We start from the raw sequence: 16447 nt of genomic DNA on the forward strand, positions 1-16447 counted from the left end.
GCTCCTTCTCAGCTCCTCTGTGCTTTCAGGTACCTGGAAGCTATCTCCAAACTGCCCCAAGACCAAATTCCCCGCCCTGAGTTCTCTGAGCCTGTTGTTTCCATCTGGCACCAGCCCCTCAGCCCAGACTGGGTCCAAACGTAGCCCTCAGCACCTCGATTAGGCTGAAGAAGCTGAGCTTTACCCCATCTACTTGCAGGCTCTCCGGTGAGACCGAACCTCTGTTCAGCTTCTGCCCTTGGCCCTCAGCAAAGCAGAGCAGTTTGGGAATGGCCCCAGGCGTCTCCACGGCAGAGCCCACCTTGGGCCACTGTTATGCGCAGGTGGGTGGCAACGAGCATTTCCCTCAGCCAGCCACAAGCTCCAGGCTGTTGCCTGCCCAGCGCAGCCCTTGTCACATCCCTCTGTTCGAATCTCCACCCCGACAACTGGTGCCCTGTCCAGGAGCGGGTGCTTTGGAGAGGGACCTGGGGGACTCAGCGGCAGGGCTCAGCCAGGCTCCCCTTTCATGCCAGCCAAATGCTGTGGCTCCCAGCCGCGGGTGGTCCAAGAGCCCCTTCCCTTGGCAAGAGGCATCTTCCTGTGCCTTCGGCTGTGGCGCAGCAACCAGCAGGAGCCAAGACCAGCACCATGCAGGTGTTCAGACACCTCAGTCCTGTCCCAAAGGCAGCCACGGTTAAACTCCAGCCTCCTCTCCTCCACTTCACTTGCAGCAGGGCTCCTCGTAGGCCAAGGCTCCGTGGCCCGAGTTTGCCTTCAAGCATGCTTGTGGAGAGAGAAGGCTGAGCAAAGCCCAAAACAGCCTTTTTGCTTCAAGGCCAGTTGCTTCCTCATAAGGCCTTAAGGAAGACAAGTGACAACCCCAGGAACATGGGACGTAGCTCATCTTGAGTAACTTACCCCAAAGACTGGAGGCATCTCCCCAGCAAGCCTTCCAAGTGCACTCATCTCTAGATGCTGGAACAAAGCGAGGAGCAGACTCATTGGGGAAGCAGCAGCCGTGCAGCTGGTTTGCTCACGGGGACCTCTGGCTCAATCATCTCACCACTTCCCCTCTCTGAAGGCACAAACAAATTCGCCTCTCCCATCCTGCAGTTCCGTCGATGGAGGGATTGGTGCTCCCCCTGCGCTCCCTCCCTCCATCCTGGGAGTCACGGCTCCGGGATCAGAGCTGCCTCAGGGCTGCACAGCCTGAAGCGCCTGCTCGGGAGCCCAGAGAGCAGCTGAAGCAGTGGTGGATGCGAGGCCAGCAATTGCCACAAACTGCTTCCTGTTCCGTTCAAAGAAAAAGCACATCGTATGTGCCGTGAGAACCTTACACACACAAGGACTGTGCCCGTGCGCTCGCTGCACCATCCTTGCTAGCTTTGTGCCAGAGGCACAGAGGCCTGTTAACGTTTCCTTGGTTTTCAGGAGCTGATGATTGATGCTCAATGTGGATTGAGACGGAGCATCTTAAGGAACTGCACAGAAAACAGCAACAGAGACCCCGAAGCTCAGGTCTCAGTCTTGCACAGGACATGGGATGATGCAACGGCAAAGCACAGAAACGACCATTTCATCTAAATACATCCGTGCAGCTAAGAGACCGATCAACGGGCACTTCAGCTCCCAAAGCAAGCGGGGAAGAGGGATGATGCTGTGACCCCCGTGCTCTTCCGCTGTCTGACAGGCAGAGCCCCAGGACACCACTGTGCTCCAGTTTCTATGCACGGGCTTTCGCTGCATCCTAACAGCCCGGGGGCTGATGTGTGCACGTACCTCATCTCCCTGCCCTGAGCACACACCAGCCCCAGCCGAGCCTTAATCGGAACAAGGTCCGCTCACACTCCAATTACGTGGAGACCGCAGCTTTGGCAGCACTTGGAATAGCAGTTACCCAGTGCTCCAGGAAACCGCAAGAGTGAAGAGGAATTAAGGTTTAATTTCTCTGAGGTCCACAAGAGCTCGATAAGGATCAGCGATCAGGGCTCTGCCTAAACCAGGCAGCTGCCCTAGCTGAAGGGATGGGGGAATTGTCCTCAGTTTGAACAAGGACCTTCTTCTGCCTTGTGTCTGATATGGTTCTGGGACTACTGATGCTGAGCTGTGCAGCAACAAGGGCTGACGCTGACAAGCCTCAGCTGCCTCTCCCCAGCATCCCTGACCCAAGACCTTAGCAGGCAACAAACCTCCTGTGACAGCAAGTTCAAGTGTTCTGGCTTTGCAAAATTTTGCATTTTGCAGCTCCAGAGAACAAGCCTGTGCCAACAGATGCAATTCCAAAGCATTTAAAAAATATGTTTGTTTTTCATTGCGCTTTTATGCTAACAGAAATCCAGACGGGCCCAAAAGGTGCTGAAGTTCTGCCGAGCTGCTTTGTGCAGCTGCCCAAAGCACAAGCGCGGGGTGGCGTGCTGAGAGCACAGCCGGCTGCAATTGCCTCTTATTTTCGGAGGCGCTAGATGGCATCAGCACAGCACATTTTCTATTAACAAGCAACATGTTCTCCCCTTTCCTCACCGGGCCATTCCGGCCCTATCTGAGGCTGCAGCTGGAGCGGTCCTTGGTGGATCTGGCAGGGATGGGGCAAGGAGTCCATGGAGTTAAGGGTTCATCTCTAGTTCCTCAGGAAAAGGAGCACATTTTGCAGAAAAAAGAAAGCTGCATTGGTGACATTTATAGCAATTTATTGCACAAGCATCAAAAAAACATTCTTATTCTTGGGTCCATCTGTGCCTTGGGCCTGGGAGAGGTTTGCAGCAGCTGCCCCCAAAGCTCATCCCGTGCCCTGGCGCTGCCAGCTTTCCCAAAGAGCAGAGCGCACCGAAGGCGCACCCAGCCACTGAGCAGCCTCCAGCTCGCGGTCACAGCGGAGGAACCGGACCAGTTTGGTGACCGCAGAGCACCTCTATCACCTTCAGGCTGCGCAAGGAAAGGCCCTCACACGAGCCAAGGCCCGGTGAAGAGCCCGAGTTGCGGCGTGGGCCGAATTAGCCCACAGAGCGAGGCCTGTGGCCGGCCACCAGGACCGGGGAAGAAAACATGACGTTACAGCCATTAATTCCACCAGCTGCACTGCGGTAAAAATCGCGCCCTGCTGTCAACCACCACGAAGAGCCGGTGCCAGCCGCAGCGCACAGCGCGGGCGGGCAAAGACTCATGGCTGCAGCTTCTGCCGAGGAGGAACAACGCGACACGGAGCGATTTCACTTAAAAGGAGCAAAGCACAGTGCTGTGTCTGAAAAGCAAAGTATGTCAAGGTGAAAAATACCGTAAGTCCCCGGAGCTTGTTGTTGCAGCTGATGAGGAAGGAAATCTCACCTCTCAAAAAACCAAACCAAACCAAACAAAAAGGAAAACCAAAACCCTTAAAACCTCCAAGAAAATGCGACCTCAAGATTAGAGTTAGAAGAACCAAATGATTTTACCTCTCAAGAGCTGCCTGACACAGAATGCTAGGCAAGATGGTTCCCAGCGCAAATCTGGTTACAGCTCAGACTCGGGGATGAAGCAGGCCCCCTGGACAGGGTTTTTCTTTTTGCTATGATTTTTTAACCACTTTTGTATAAATCTGTTCTGCTAAAAGTGAGGAAAACCTGAGTCCATCCACATGGAAATGAAAGAATTACATTACAGAAAGGCAGCTCTAGACATTTCAGGCAGAAGAAATCCTTTCATCGTTTACCCAATGGCTTCATGCTACCGAAAACTGTACCGTCAAGGACACGGCCCTGGACAGACCACACAAGCCATTTCACAGAGGAGTTAAACAGGCTTCAAACCTCCAGCCCGTAATTGGCAGATCTGTGGGGGTTTTTGTTTTTTGTTTTTTTAATCTCCTTAATACCATTCGTTTTGTAACTGAAAATATTGCTTATTCAAAGATATGAATTTAATGCTTTTTCTGTGGTAAAGCAGCATTCAGGGCTGTGCAGACAGCAGACAAAGTGAACAGAGTTATTCTTGGATAATTTATTCAGATTTTTAATATAAACAGTTAATTGTTCAATATTCTGACACACAGCAAGAATTTTTCTTAATATTCAAAGATATTTTCTATACACATCACCGCTTGGCTCATATATGAAAACATTGTAAAATATTTTTTTTCCTTTTTTTCTCTTTTCTCTCTCTTTTTTTTTTTTTTTTCCCCCACCATGGCACATTTGATCCTTTATTTCAATCAAGAGGTATCTGCAATACTGTTTGTATTCTGGAACCTTTTATACGCAGAGAGAAAGGCAGGAGCAGCAAGATTAAACAGAAAACAGAAGAAATGAAGACTTCACAGAATATCACTTAACATGTAACTGAAACTGTCTTTAGTTTATTTAAGGTGCAAGCAGAACAACATTTGCTTTTGGCTGTGTTTGATAAAACTGATGTCCAGTACCCACATCCATGTATTTCCTCAAACACGAACCACTGTTTTGATACTTGAAGAAAATAATAATTGCCCAAACTAAAGCAAAAAGGTAAAGCTTTTCGAAGTAACATTCTAACTTTTCAAATTTGTAAGTGGCATTTCAAAAAAATCCATCAGCCAGTTTTCACGGGACTTGGTTATGGAGTAAGTGTTCAGAAACTAAGATTGCTGAAGCGTTACCAGATAGATGCTGCCAGGCAAGTTCCGGTTAACAGAAGAGCTTTGGTAACAAGCCCAGCTAAGGTACTCATACTTCTTAGTAATCCCACCCCGAGCTCAAGCTGTGTTTTCCATCGATAGTACTAAAAACTCAAGTCTTAGTAGTACAAAGTCAGAGCCACACTGAGGACACTGGATCTTAATAACAGCTGGGATTCAGCTAAGTGAGCAGGTATCTGCCCACATTTAAACTCCACTGATGGCTCCTTTGGCAGAATTACTCCAGGTGCCCCTGTCCAGGCCAGGATGGGCTCCCACAGCAACTTTCTGGACTAAGCGGAAGGAAGTATTTAGTACCATCAGCTGGAACAATGTACTCAAAACAGAATGGCTACCAAAAAAATTATTTCTTGCTGGTTCAAATATGCTGGCAAAGAAAAAAATAACACCACTGTAGGAGTTAATACTAACTTTATTATACAATATTTAAAAAGCCATTTCTCTACCTGTCCCCTTATAGCTTGCATTGTGCTGCAGCTGATTTGCCGAAACTGCAAGAATAAGTGCTTACTTTTGAAAAGGACAAGTAATTTAATTTTAAAAAGAAATACACATTTAATGACAGCAGATTTAATAAAAATGGTAGCTTTATGATTGCTTTTGAATAGTCCGATTCCTCCAAAAGTCAGTTTTACTACTGGCTTCACTCTTGCGATACTCATAACAAGGCAAGCCAAAATGGAACAGGTTGAAGCATGTTAACGCTCTTACACCAACATTCACATACAGTATTCAAAGCAGAAGTTAACACAGAGCCAAGCAGAAGGTAATAAAAAGGCCAAATTTAATTAAGTTCATACAAATATTAACTAATCTTATTTTGAATTTTATGCATTTCTGAAGTTACTGTTTCTTGATTCCAATCCATTCAACAGCTCCTTTCCCTGGAAAACACATATGGGAAACTACGAGGGGCATCAGCTGCTCTGCGGAGGGGAATGAGCTCCTGACAGGCCAAGCCCACCTGGTCTGCAAGTCTTCACGTGAGAAGTCAGGTGAGGCAGCTTCGAGGCTAGGCTATAGCGAGAGGATCAGAGGGTTTTCTGCAGTTTCTTGTTCACTCTTCTATTACTCCACAGTCTCTGAACCAATCTCATATGGATCACGGGAGCACCTAGCACAGCCTTTAGACTAAGGTTTTATGGCACAAAGATACTGGTTTATTTTCTGACTTGTAAAACAAGGTTCCAGTCTTGATATCAGGAATCACTGCTAGCAGTGAGGGGCCCAGAGTACCTCAGGGTCCGTCGTCCTATCACAGTGACATTAAGAGGGAACTTGATTGCCTCTCTCCCTCCCCTAAAAAGGGGGGCTCAAGGATAACTGACACAGTACCCTTCTTGCTCCTGTCTTTTCCTATTTGCCTTCGTTATATTTATGTCAATAACACAATAAGCAACTTTGAGATTTTTCCAAAAAGATACCAACATTAATGCAAAATACTATAATTAAGCAAAGTGTCCCATTACTATAATACAAATTTAGGAGGAAAGAGATATACCACCCATAAATTAAGAGTACCCTTTAGCAACCTAACAGCAGCCTCATCATACCAACACAGCTGCTTTATCATCAACGTAAAATAGCATTGCTGCAGCTTGATCTATTTCCTATCATTTTTCTGACCCTGTGCTGGCACAGAGTTTATGTTGATTAGTTCTTCTATTTTACAACACAGAGTATTTACAAGCAGCTAAGACAGACATGTTTTTAACCTAACAGACAAGCTTTGCAATGCTGCACTGTACTGCAAGAGAAGTACCAGATTTGCAAGAGGCAATCAGGAAGTGGCAATTGAATTTAACGTGCAAATGTTTCTCAGAAACCTCTCCAGTCTCATGCTTCAAATATTTGCTCAATAGAAACACAGCAGAGCACAGAAAGCTATTTCTTGCACTTCCTGCTTTACTAGCTTTAGAGATAGTAAAGTTCTGGCTACTTGCTGGTGCCCCTTAGTGCCTCCGAACAACGCACTGGAGGCAATGACTCCTCCTTAACACACTTAAGGCTCTGTCCTGTGGTGCAGGTGGGAACTTCTCAGCTGCCCCTTCTGCAAAGGGCAGGATCCAGTCCCACAGCCAATGCAATCTCAAGAAAAGAGTGAGCTTCCCACCTGCTGCTCAGAGCAGCCCTCCTCCAGACACTTCACCTAGTTTCCTGCACTACCATTTGGCTTCTCCTTATCACTTAATAGCATGTGCTTGTGCTTCTGCTATAGCTGTGATAGTCTCATCCTGGTAGGGATCTCACCCAGCTGAAAAGCAGCAACTCACCAGATGAAGGCACAGCCACCTGTTGCATAACACACCTTCCTGGAAATGAGTTCTGAGTAACACCTCATATAGCGAAGGTTTCATCTAACAAATGCAATCTCAGCTTACACGCAAGCCCTGTCGTCTCTGAACAGGTATCTGCAAGATCCAAGTGAGGGACTTCTGCATGCCTGGAGTAAAGATCTTCCAATAATAGAGACCAACAATAATAGAGACCAAAGTGTCAACTGTGGGCTGAAAGTAAAGGATTTTGCAGAAGTGAGAGCTGGGCTTTACAGAATATCGTCATTTACTCTTTCTAATTCTACAGCTAGGTAAGTGTAATCTTTAACATTCAGGAGTGGCAACCAGTAGTGTTTTTTTAATAGGGACTTGCTGTGGGGAAAAACGATATTCTTACCGCTAGTACCATATGTCTTTCCTTATCCTTGGCACAATATAAAACGGTGACCAGAGAAATCTTTATGCACAGTATTGGGTATAAACAACTGCTCAGTTTGGTGCAGAGTAAAGATGACAATATGAGCCACGTGAACGGACTGCCTGTCCACAAAGCAAAACATACGTTCCCTTGCTCAGTGATCTGAGTGTTGCAAATCATGTGAACTCAGAGGGCCAACCAATATCAATTAAATTTAAAAGCCTGACCCAATACAAGGTTCCAATGATGGTTTATGTAATAAATCTTATACTCCTACAGTTATGATTACCGAAATTTAAAATCTCACCAAAACAATGATATGTGGGAAAGGTTTGTTTTAGAAGGTCACACCCTACTGGCATTACTCCAGATTACCTGTGCACAGTGACAAAAGCATGCGACCATGAGATTCAAATTCAACCAGAACCAGAAGGGCTAGTCACAGTCCACACTGGCAAACACAGCTCCAGAAGGAAGCTGTCTATTACTTTTAGATCATTAATTTGCAAAGTCCAAACATTTAAGTGGCTTGCTTGCTTTTGTTTTTTATTCTAAATCACAACAGAACTAAGAGGATGATAACAGATCCAAATTAGCTATTGTGCATGTGAAACTAAATAGGTTCCTTTGGTCACTACTGCTCAGATTAGTGATAAACAGTGACTAGCTCTTCTCTTACCCATTCCCCTTGGTGAATGGTCCCTAGTATTGGTATCAGCTGATATTGATTTTCCCTGATCCACAGTAGGTCCAGACCAGAATATTTAAACAAGTTTAGAGGTGCGCAGTATTAAAAATATCCTTAAGAAACACTGAGGTAGACTGCACCAGAACAGGAAAAAATACTCCCACTACATCAACCTGCCAAGCTTTTACCAATACAAATTTACAAGTTCTCTGTGTTTAAGAAAACAAGTTGTTTGGTTTTTTTTAACAGTGTTTTATATATTAAAATAAATAAAAAAATTCTAGTAAGAAAAATTTCTCTTCCTTAGAAAAGTGTGAGAATATGTCTTCTTTCCTGCAGTGTAGCATAGAGCTGCTAAACAGTTACTACTTTGTAAAGCAGAAGAAATGTAAACGAGGCCTTTAGAAATTGAAGGTTCTTACCCCATGTCTATACTGTCTATTTTCTATCTAACTTTGTGAGCAGTCTTTTTGTACCTTCCACCTTGCCTCAAACAGACCAGCTTCAACAAGCACAAAGAGCTGACAATTCCTCGCGGTGCACAGAGTCCATAATCCTCCACAGATGTTGTCCTAACAGGTTTAACTATGGTTTGGCTTGAGTGGAGCAGGATCTGAGAGATGCTTCCCTACAAACTCCAACCCTATTCCATTCAGTTACAGTGAGGAAGAAGCAGCACTGCCTGGGCTGGAAAAAAAAGCCACACGTCAGTTGTGTAGCATCCCCGCTCTCCCCAGAGATTTTCTCCCGGCAGAGAGAACAAGTATGCATGCTCTTTTTCAGTGGACTTCTCCAAGAGGAAAAGTGGAGAATTGAGCAATCTCTCCCCCCTTTTAAAACCATCTCCTGTTACAATGGCCTGAAACATCTTTAATGTTCATTTCTTGCTTTAGCACTTCTCCCTGCCAGCACACTCCCTCATCACTGTGAGATGCATTTAGTTTCACAATCATTTTCTAATACCTTGTGCTAATCAGCTCTGTCTTTATGCAAACAGCAGCAAAAAAAAGCACATTCCAAAAGACAAAAGTTAACATCCTGAAGAGCTGAAAGCAGTGGCTAACGCGCATGGCCTGGGAAATGTGCAGGGCACAGCGCAGGTGTCTCAGGAAAACATCAAAGGCCTGCAGGCAGCACTAGGCCAGGCGCCCAAGCAGCAGCAGACAGGCAGCGGGTAGCTAACCACAGTCACATTCAGCTTCTGCTTCATGTACAGAGCCAAGAGCCTCACGCTCTCCCCTCTTTAGATCGGCTTAGTGTCTCTTCTGGTTAGAGTCCTTGCTCTTCCCCTTGCCAGTTTCTTCTTGGCGCAAGGCGCACAGAAGGCAAAGCAAGGGGAGTCGGGGCAAAGAAGCAACAGGACTCAGGACAGGGATATCCCGGTGTCCTTCAGCCCCCAACAACCAAGTTAAGTCCCCAACTATTTTATCTCAGGGTTTCAACTGGAGCCAGCTGACTGCATTATATAAATCATGAAGCTGCATTATAAAGCCTTGTCAAGTATAAACTTAACATGTGCTTCATAGTTCCTAAAAGGGTAATCAGCTAAAATTAGTTCATTCTGAAATCTCTGGACCACTTTAAGACCAAACAATCCCCCAAATTCTACCCTCTCAGAAAGGATCATAAACAGTCAATAATTTATATGAAGTTTAAATTTAAACTAAAGACATTTTAAATATGTTACAACAAACAATATATATACTCAATGCTGTAAGAACAGAAAACTCGGTATCTCAGGTCAGGGGACTCTACTTTGTTTGGTCTTGAAAGTACCCATAAATCTCAGATTTCTGCTCCTTTGGCTCCCAGCACATTTTCCTCATTTGTTAATGAGAGAAAACCTACTCCCAAGAGTCCTTAGTATAAAAATAATCTGTTTAGGATTCAGTCATTCCAGGGAAATGGGGAAAAAGATAAGTACACACTTCCGAGAAGAGGAAAGCTTCTGTGAGAACATACAAAACTTATGTACAAAAAGAAGTGTATATTTTGATACACATATACACTCCACATATATATACTGCACACACGCGCACACACACACACGCACGCACCCCTGGGATTTAACCCATTTAAAAAGTATGAAAGCAGCAGCTATTGGTCAATCTGAGGATATGGCGCGTCTCATTGATGGGTATTCAATCCTTCAGCTGTAGTGAAGAATCTGCCTGAAAGCCTGGAATTCTACTGGAAATGCTTTTGTCCTGCAGAAGTTTTGTTCCGCACCGTTACACTGTAGCTCAGATACCAGCAAATTTAACTTCGTTTGTTGGCAAATGTCGATGCTCCTCCTTTAGTTTAACTTAAAAGGTCACTTCCTGTTTTGAAACCATGGTTACAGAAGGGCCAGCAGCCATGGAAACCTTTTCCATTTATGTTCACAGATAAGTCCACTGACAACCAGTCAACTTGGCAAAAAAAAAAAAAGTTTTAATCATAAGATGATTAAAAATCTAAAGAGTTTGTAGATGTGTGTCATACACTGTGGCAGCAATAAGAAAAGTCCTGAGATTTGTGAAGGGGAAAAAGCAGACACCCTTGGGCCAAACAGGAAGCGTTAGGAAGGACTTGACCTGGGCATGGAGAGAATCCGCCCGTTTTTCTTGCCACCATTCATGTGAGTGTAAGGTATGTGCTCTTCATAGTTCCCCTTGAGGGCCATGGAGGGTCCGTTGTCCCGCCCCAGGGCTTTGTCCCTCTGCGAGTATGAGGAGGGATCGAGGGGAATGCTCTCCATGTTCTCAAAGTCCATCTCGTACTCCTCTGTTTCCAGAGGTTTGTTCTCCTCACTGTAAAAGAACGAGACCTCATGGAAGCTGGGGTGCAAGTCCTCCTTCAGCATCTCGATGATCTCAATAAAGGTGGGGCGCATTTTAGGGTTGTACTGCCAGCACATCTGCATCAGGCTGTGCCTGCATCAAGACAAACAAGTGTCAGGGACAGAAGAAACGATTCCACATAGGCAGAGCTGGCACAGACCCACACTTGTGTCTGTGTCAGACCACCCACGACAGGGGCTACTCCTCTGGCCCTTGATCCCCCTGTCCCTGCTGAGGTTGTGCTTGTTCTTTCTCCAGTCTCCATTTCTGCTGTAGAATCTTACGCTTCTTTGTCACTATTTCTGTCTAAATCAACAATTCCTTCCAATTCCTTCAGTTGCTCCTAACTCAGCTTTCAAAGGAAACAGGGCTGTACTTCACATATTCGGCATGCATGCGCATATATGCTTATATCCAAGCCACAGAATTTTTAATTCATTGACTAATTTCACCTCAACCTGAAAGATAATTGATTTCCAAAAACTTCAAGGAAAACAAAGGTTGTGCAGAGGGCAGAAGTTCTGTAAACATCCCACCTACAAGAAAGACTGCAGCAAGGGGTCATGTGTTATCAGACACTGTGAAGAAAGAACTTGCAAGTGTCCCAAGTACAAATAAGCTTTCAAACTGGAGTTTGTAATTGGCCACCAGGGAAGAGTCCCCAGGAGGGCAGGCTTTTATCATAAGGATACTCACAAAACATGTTTGTTTTTTGACTGTGGAGCTGGACACGCTGTTTTGGCTAGAACCGGGCCAAGGTAAGAGGTTACTGAAACCAGCTAGTTACTCTCAGCGTTCTCTTTCCCAGCCAGGGCTCCTTCCCCTCATCTCTGCATCCTGCTTCACTTGCGGCTCTTCACGCCCCTTCTATCAAAATGACCTAGCTCAGGTTAAATGCTTCGTAACAGGATTTTGTAATTACTCTGCCAGAAACAGCTTAGGGAGCATCTGGGTATGCAGCCACGCTTGCGGATCCAGGGATGCAACAACCCTCAGACAGCGAATGTCAAGAGCAGCTGCGGACAGCAACCCTTAACCTGGCACAGGAGAACGTCTGGCTTTGGTTTTTCTAATCCTCTTTGTAAGATGTTTTTTACTGTGTCTCCACAGTGCCCCCTTCTCCCTCTCAGCTTACAGGCAGCCTAGCCTTGGTCTCTTAAGTGGAGCAATGAGTCTGCCACAGAAATGAAAAGGCCGCAGACATGATAAACAGCTGTTGGCGCAGCCAAGTGTTCCCCTACCTTTACCTTCTCATTAGCTATAAATTGGATTTCTGAAAATTAGCAGTTAAATGCTGTAATTCTCAAGGCAATGCAATACCAAACTATTTACGTAGTACAGCGAGATGATTTACGCAAAACCTCAAAAGACCTTGGATTAGCAAGCTGCTTTCCAGCCTCTGCAGCCACGTGGATGCAGGCTGTGGCCAGGCCCTGCTGCACCGCATATGTAAACTGCCATTCACCAGCATGCAGAAGGGCAAAAGTAATTTGTTTGGGCCACTGATACAGTGCTTATTTGTGGTTTAAGCTTTTCCTATGCTTTATACTTCATTCTGTTGAGTCTATACTCCTGATGTAAGGTCCAGGCTGGTTTTATTTTTCCATTCTAGGGAAACAGGCTTGCTTGGGACTCTAGCTTTAATTCCTGGCTCTGTGAGGATGTGTTGGTTGCATTTCTAGGGCAGGTGCCTCACTATATTCCTATTTGTTCTTCCACCCGCAGAGAAGAGGCTAAGAAGTGCCACATGCTGGGCCACCTCTGTTGACCACAGTGTAGCTAAAGGAGCGCAGCTTGTTCCTTACCACCTGCTTTACTACTTACAGCCTCTCTGGGCAGTTGTCTGGCTGATCCAGGTATCCTCCATCCATTACAAACTTTAGCACCTGTTCATTGGAGAGCCCTTGGTACGGCTGCTCTGCTAAACTGCTTATTTCCCAAAGGACAACACCAAAAGACCTAAGAAAAAAGACAAGGCTTCTGGTAAGAATATAATATCCAGAAGATCCATAAGTGACATTCTTAATTTGGAGAATATCTATTTTAAAAAAACAACTATATTTTTAGGAAAACAGTTTAAAAAACAATGTTTTATTTTGTTTGTATTCTGAAAAAGTCAGTAACTCGCACAATTTAAATCAAGTGTGTTAAATTCATGAGCTCTCCTGCTAGGATTCAGCTTGGAAGGCAGAGCACAACTTACCACACATCTGAATAAGCCGTGAAAACTCCATCCTTTAGCGATTCAGGTGCCATCCACCGCACTGGCAGCAGTCCTTTGCCTCCCTTTCGGTAATAATCTGTCTCATAGATATCTCTGGTCATTCCAAAGTCTGAGAAAAGCAATTGGGATGTATTAGATATCTCTGCGCTGAGCTCCGTCGGTTAACTGATGGTTACTGAGAGGAAGCGCGCTGCTAAACATGCACAATCAAAACTGTCCCAGCTGGCAGGGGTGGGCGCTCGGTGCAGGACACCTCCCTGCACCTTCCACTGGCAGGTTCCCCAAACTGCTTCGCAACCTCTGCAGCACCAGTGGGACTGCTGCCCGTCTCAGAGCTTTTCCTACTTCTTTCATTGGTTAGCACCTCCAGATGAGTGTTTCTTCCCTCTGACATTAGGCTATTACTACATACCCGATAATCCTCAAATGTCCCACCTTTCAGTCATTTGTCCCCTTATGATTAGCATCCAAAACACTTTCCTCTTCCTTGCATTTTTTTCTTTTCTGGACTATTATAGGGCCATGATAGAGACTCTAGAGATGCAACTTTTAGTGAAAGCTTCTAGTCTAAACATATTCATCCCCTTTAAGTAAAACAAAGCTCTTTGCGTTTCCAAAGACAGCCAGTGGAAATCATGTGCATTTACAGCATTCCTCTTGAATTTCACAGGTTGCCTTTTCAACAGACGTGACCCGCAGAATTATCTTCTGACCATACGCTACATACCTCCAATTTTTACAGTGAAGTCTTCTGCAACCATGCAGTTCCGAGCTGCAAGATCTCTGTGGACAAATTTTTTGGCGTTCAGATAGGCCATGCCATCAGCGATCTCTGCAGCCATCTGGATCATTTCCCTCAGCGTTGGTGGGGGACGACCAGGGTTATTCTACAAAAAAAAAAAAATTAGAAACTAAATCAAGTCAGTCTGTTACACAACACAGTCCCTCTCTCCTGTCTTTACCTCAGCATCAGGTCTCAAAGAGCGAAGGTAGCTTTTCAGATCTCCATGTGCCATTAACTCCATGACCACTAAAGTAGGTTGGCCCTTGGAGACCACCCCGAGGAGGCGAACCTGGAAAACAAACGAGAATTTCCTTTGGGGCTGTGTCCAAGCACACTGGGCAAAGCCCAGCTATGAAAACAGAAGGTTACTGCCCAGCCAAGCCTGCCCTGAAGAGCACCACAAATCCTCTCACACAGAGGAGTTTTGAAAGAGCAAAAGTGAAATGATGCAGGCAGTTGCACTTGTTTTATAGTGACGTAAGACACAGAAAGATCCCAGCTCTTTGTGATCAGTTGTCTCTTCAGAAGGGCTGCTTTTGTAATCTGAATCTCAAGCTTTGAAAGCATTAAAGGAGTGTTAGTGGTGGGACTTTCATTTGCTAACCATGCAAAGGCACACAGTGCTGCTTACCACATGATGGCAGCTGAACCCTTTCATCACAGAAGCTTCGTTTAGGAATTCAATGCGCTCTCGGAGGCTGGCTGATTCATTAACAGTTTTTACAGCTACTCGAGTCTCTGGCTCTCCCTTTACTATGTCCTTGGCAATCCCTTCGTAGACCATGCCGAAAGAGCCCTGTCCCAGCTCTCGGAGGAGAGTGATCTTGTCTCGTGGAACCTCCCACTCATCCGGGACATAAACTGTTGAACAGAGGGAGACACTTCTGAATGGGGAGAGCACTGTTTGAAAAAGATTTCTGTAGCAGGCTTCTGTAGCACTGCCACAGGACACTGTAGATATAACCTGCTCAAAAATCCAGCTAGAAAAATCCATAAAGGAAAAAGCCAACCCCATACTGCAGCACTGTCTGAATGACTACAGCAGAGAAGCAGCACAGCAGACAGCGCTCATTGCTCACCATCACTGGCGCTGAGGTACTCAGGATTAGAGGATGCATAGAGCGGCCCAGTTGGTCCTTCAGTTTGTCTAGAAGAGATAAAGAAGCTTTTCAGCACATTCGCAGACTTTGAAACTTTTGAATTTAAGACAGTCTTATCAATTCCCAAAGCATACGGCAAATACAAAGTGGCACAGTTTCCAAAAGCACAAAGTACTTCCTAAACTAATGTTCAAATCATTATCCAAATAGAAAATAAAGACAATACCACACAGAATTACTTCAAACAAGTAAACAAAATCTTTGGATATAATTTTTATTTGCTCTGGTGAAAACTATGTAAGAGTGTACCCACCTCTTTTTCACAAGCACATAAGCAGCTCCAATAATTCCAGCAATTATTATCGCAAAAATGATTGGAACAATTATAACAGCAATATTAGGTTGAGCATTCACTAAGAGAGAAAGAGAGAGTTAGATGTATTATACAGGCCTCAAAATGACCCTCTACACTTCCCTGTGCACCACTAAATTCCCATCTTCCAACAACAATCTGGGTTTCTATCAGAAATTAAATGTGGGGGAGGGAGGAGGGGAAATCCAAACTCACAATAATCTGCCACATAGAAATAGGTAGGTTCCGTCCATGAGCCATTTCCAGCCAGTGAGGTAGCTCGTATACGGACGCTGTAGTTTCCAGGCTGCAGTCCACGCAGTTTACAGCCCTGCTCACTGGCAAAATGCTTACGGGAAACGCAGTAGTGGGCTTCCTGCAGGCAGAGGGAAGAGGAAGCTATATTCCACTGCCTCTGCAGCAATCCAGAGGCCTATAGCAGCACAATAGGATTTCCTCCTCACCTCCTTGACTGGCAAATGCACACAAATGTTGCATTCACATGCATAAGTCTATTCCAATAGAGTGGTTTTGTCCTGGATTTGCATTTTATAGTTTAAGTAGTTCAGATTTCACAGAACGTATGCCATTTGCTGTACCATACCTCAGCCCTGAAACCTGACCTCGGCTGGCAAGCCCTGCTACCCACACAGCACTGCCATTCCACACAGGCAGCAGAGCTGCCCTCTTGCTGCTCAATGCTTCTTTAATATCTTTAATGAACCGAAATTTAGAGCTGTAATTTCTGTCCTTCTGTGAAATGAAACTCCTAGACAAGTCTAGGCAGAAAGTTAGCAAATTAGATAATCCCATTTGGCTAAAAGGCACCAAAGAGAGAAATTTTTAGTTTTTGTTGTCACCACACAGGCTTCCAGAGGACACAAGCTCAGGAGCAAATTTTTATATCACATTGGTTCACGCAAAATGAAACCAAAAGGACAGAACACCTTATGCACTCAGACTAACAAAGACAGGACAGTTCTGGGTTCCCATGATTACTGCAGCAAACATTGTCTTGAAGCACATCTGTTATCCCAAAACAACTACAGAGCCATGCTCAGTGCTAATCCTAAAGTGAGAAAATGCATAGCCACATCCCAGCAATGATATAGGGGATATGATGCCAAAAGTGACACAAGAAACCAGAGAGAAAAGC

At 45.2% G+C, this 16447-nt stretch overlaps 1 protein-coding gene across 1 annotated transcript in view; it reads right to left on the bottom strand.

The window, feature by feature from the left end:
* Positions 1-4289: 4289 nt before the first annotated feature.
* Positions 4290-16447, bottom strand: part of INSR (insulin receptor) — a 58127-nt gene continuing 45969 nt past the window's right edge. The window contains exons 13-21 of the mRNA XM_062596543.1: positions 15508-15667; positions 15253-15352; positions 14919-14986; positions 14471-14700; positions 14018-14128; positions 13783-13942; positions 13035-13164; positions 12656-12790; positions 4290-10924 (exon numbers count right to left, since the gene is read on the bottom strand). Coding sequence (XP_062452527.1) covers positions 10570-10924; positions 12656-12790; positions 13035-13164; positions 13783-13942; positions 14018-14128; positions 14471-14700; positions 14919-14986; positions 15253-15352; positions 15508-15667 — 1449 coding nt within the window. The 3' untranslated portion in view covers positions 4290-10569. The remainder of the gene's footprint in view (positions 10925-12655; positions 12791-13034; positions 13165-13782; positions 13943-14017; positions 14129-14470; positions 14701-14918; positions 14987-15252; positions 15353-15507; positions 15668-16447) is intronic.

This window comes from Rhea pennata, chromosome 27 (genome assembly GCF_028389875.1).
Source record: "Rhea pennata isolate bPtePen1 chromosome 27, bPtePen1.pri, whole genome shotgun sequence".
In the NCBI taxonomy this organism is placed as follows: domain Eukaryota; kingdom Metazoa; phylum Chordata; class Aves; order Rheiformes; family Rheidae; genus Rhea; species Rhea pennata.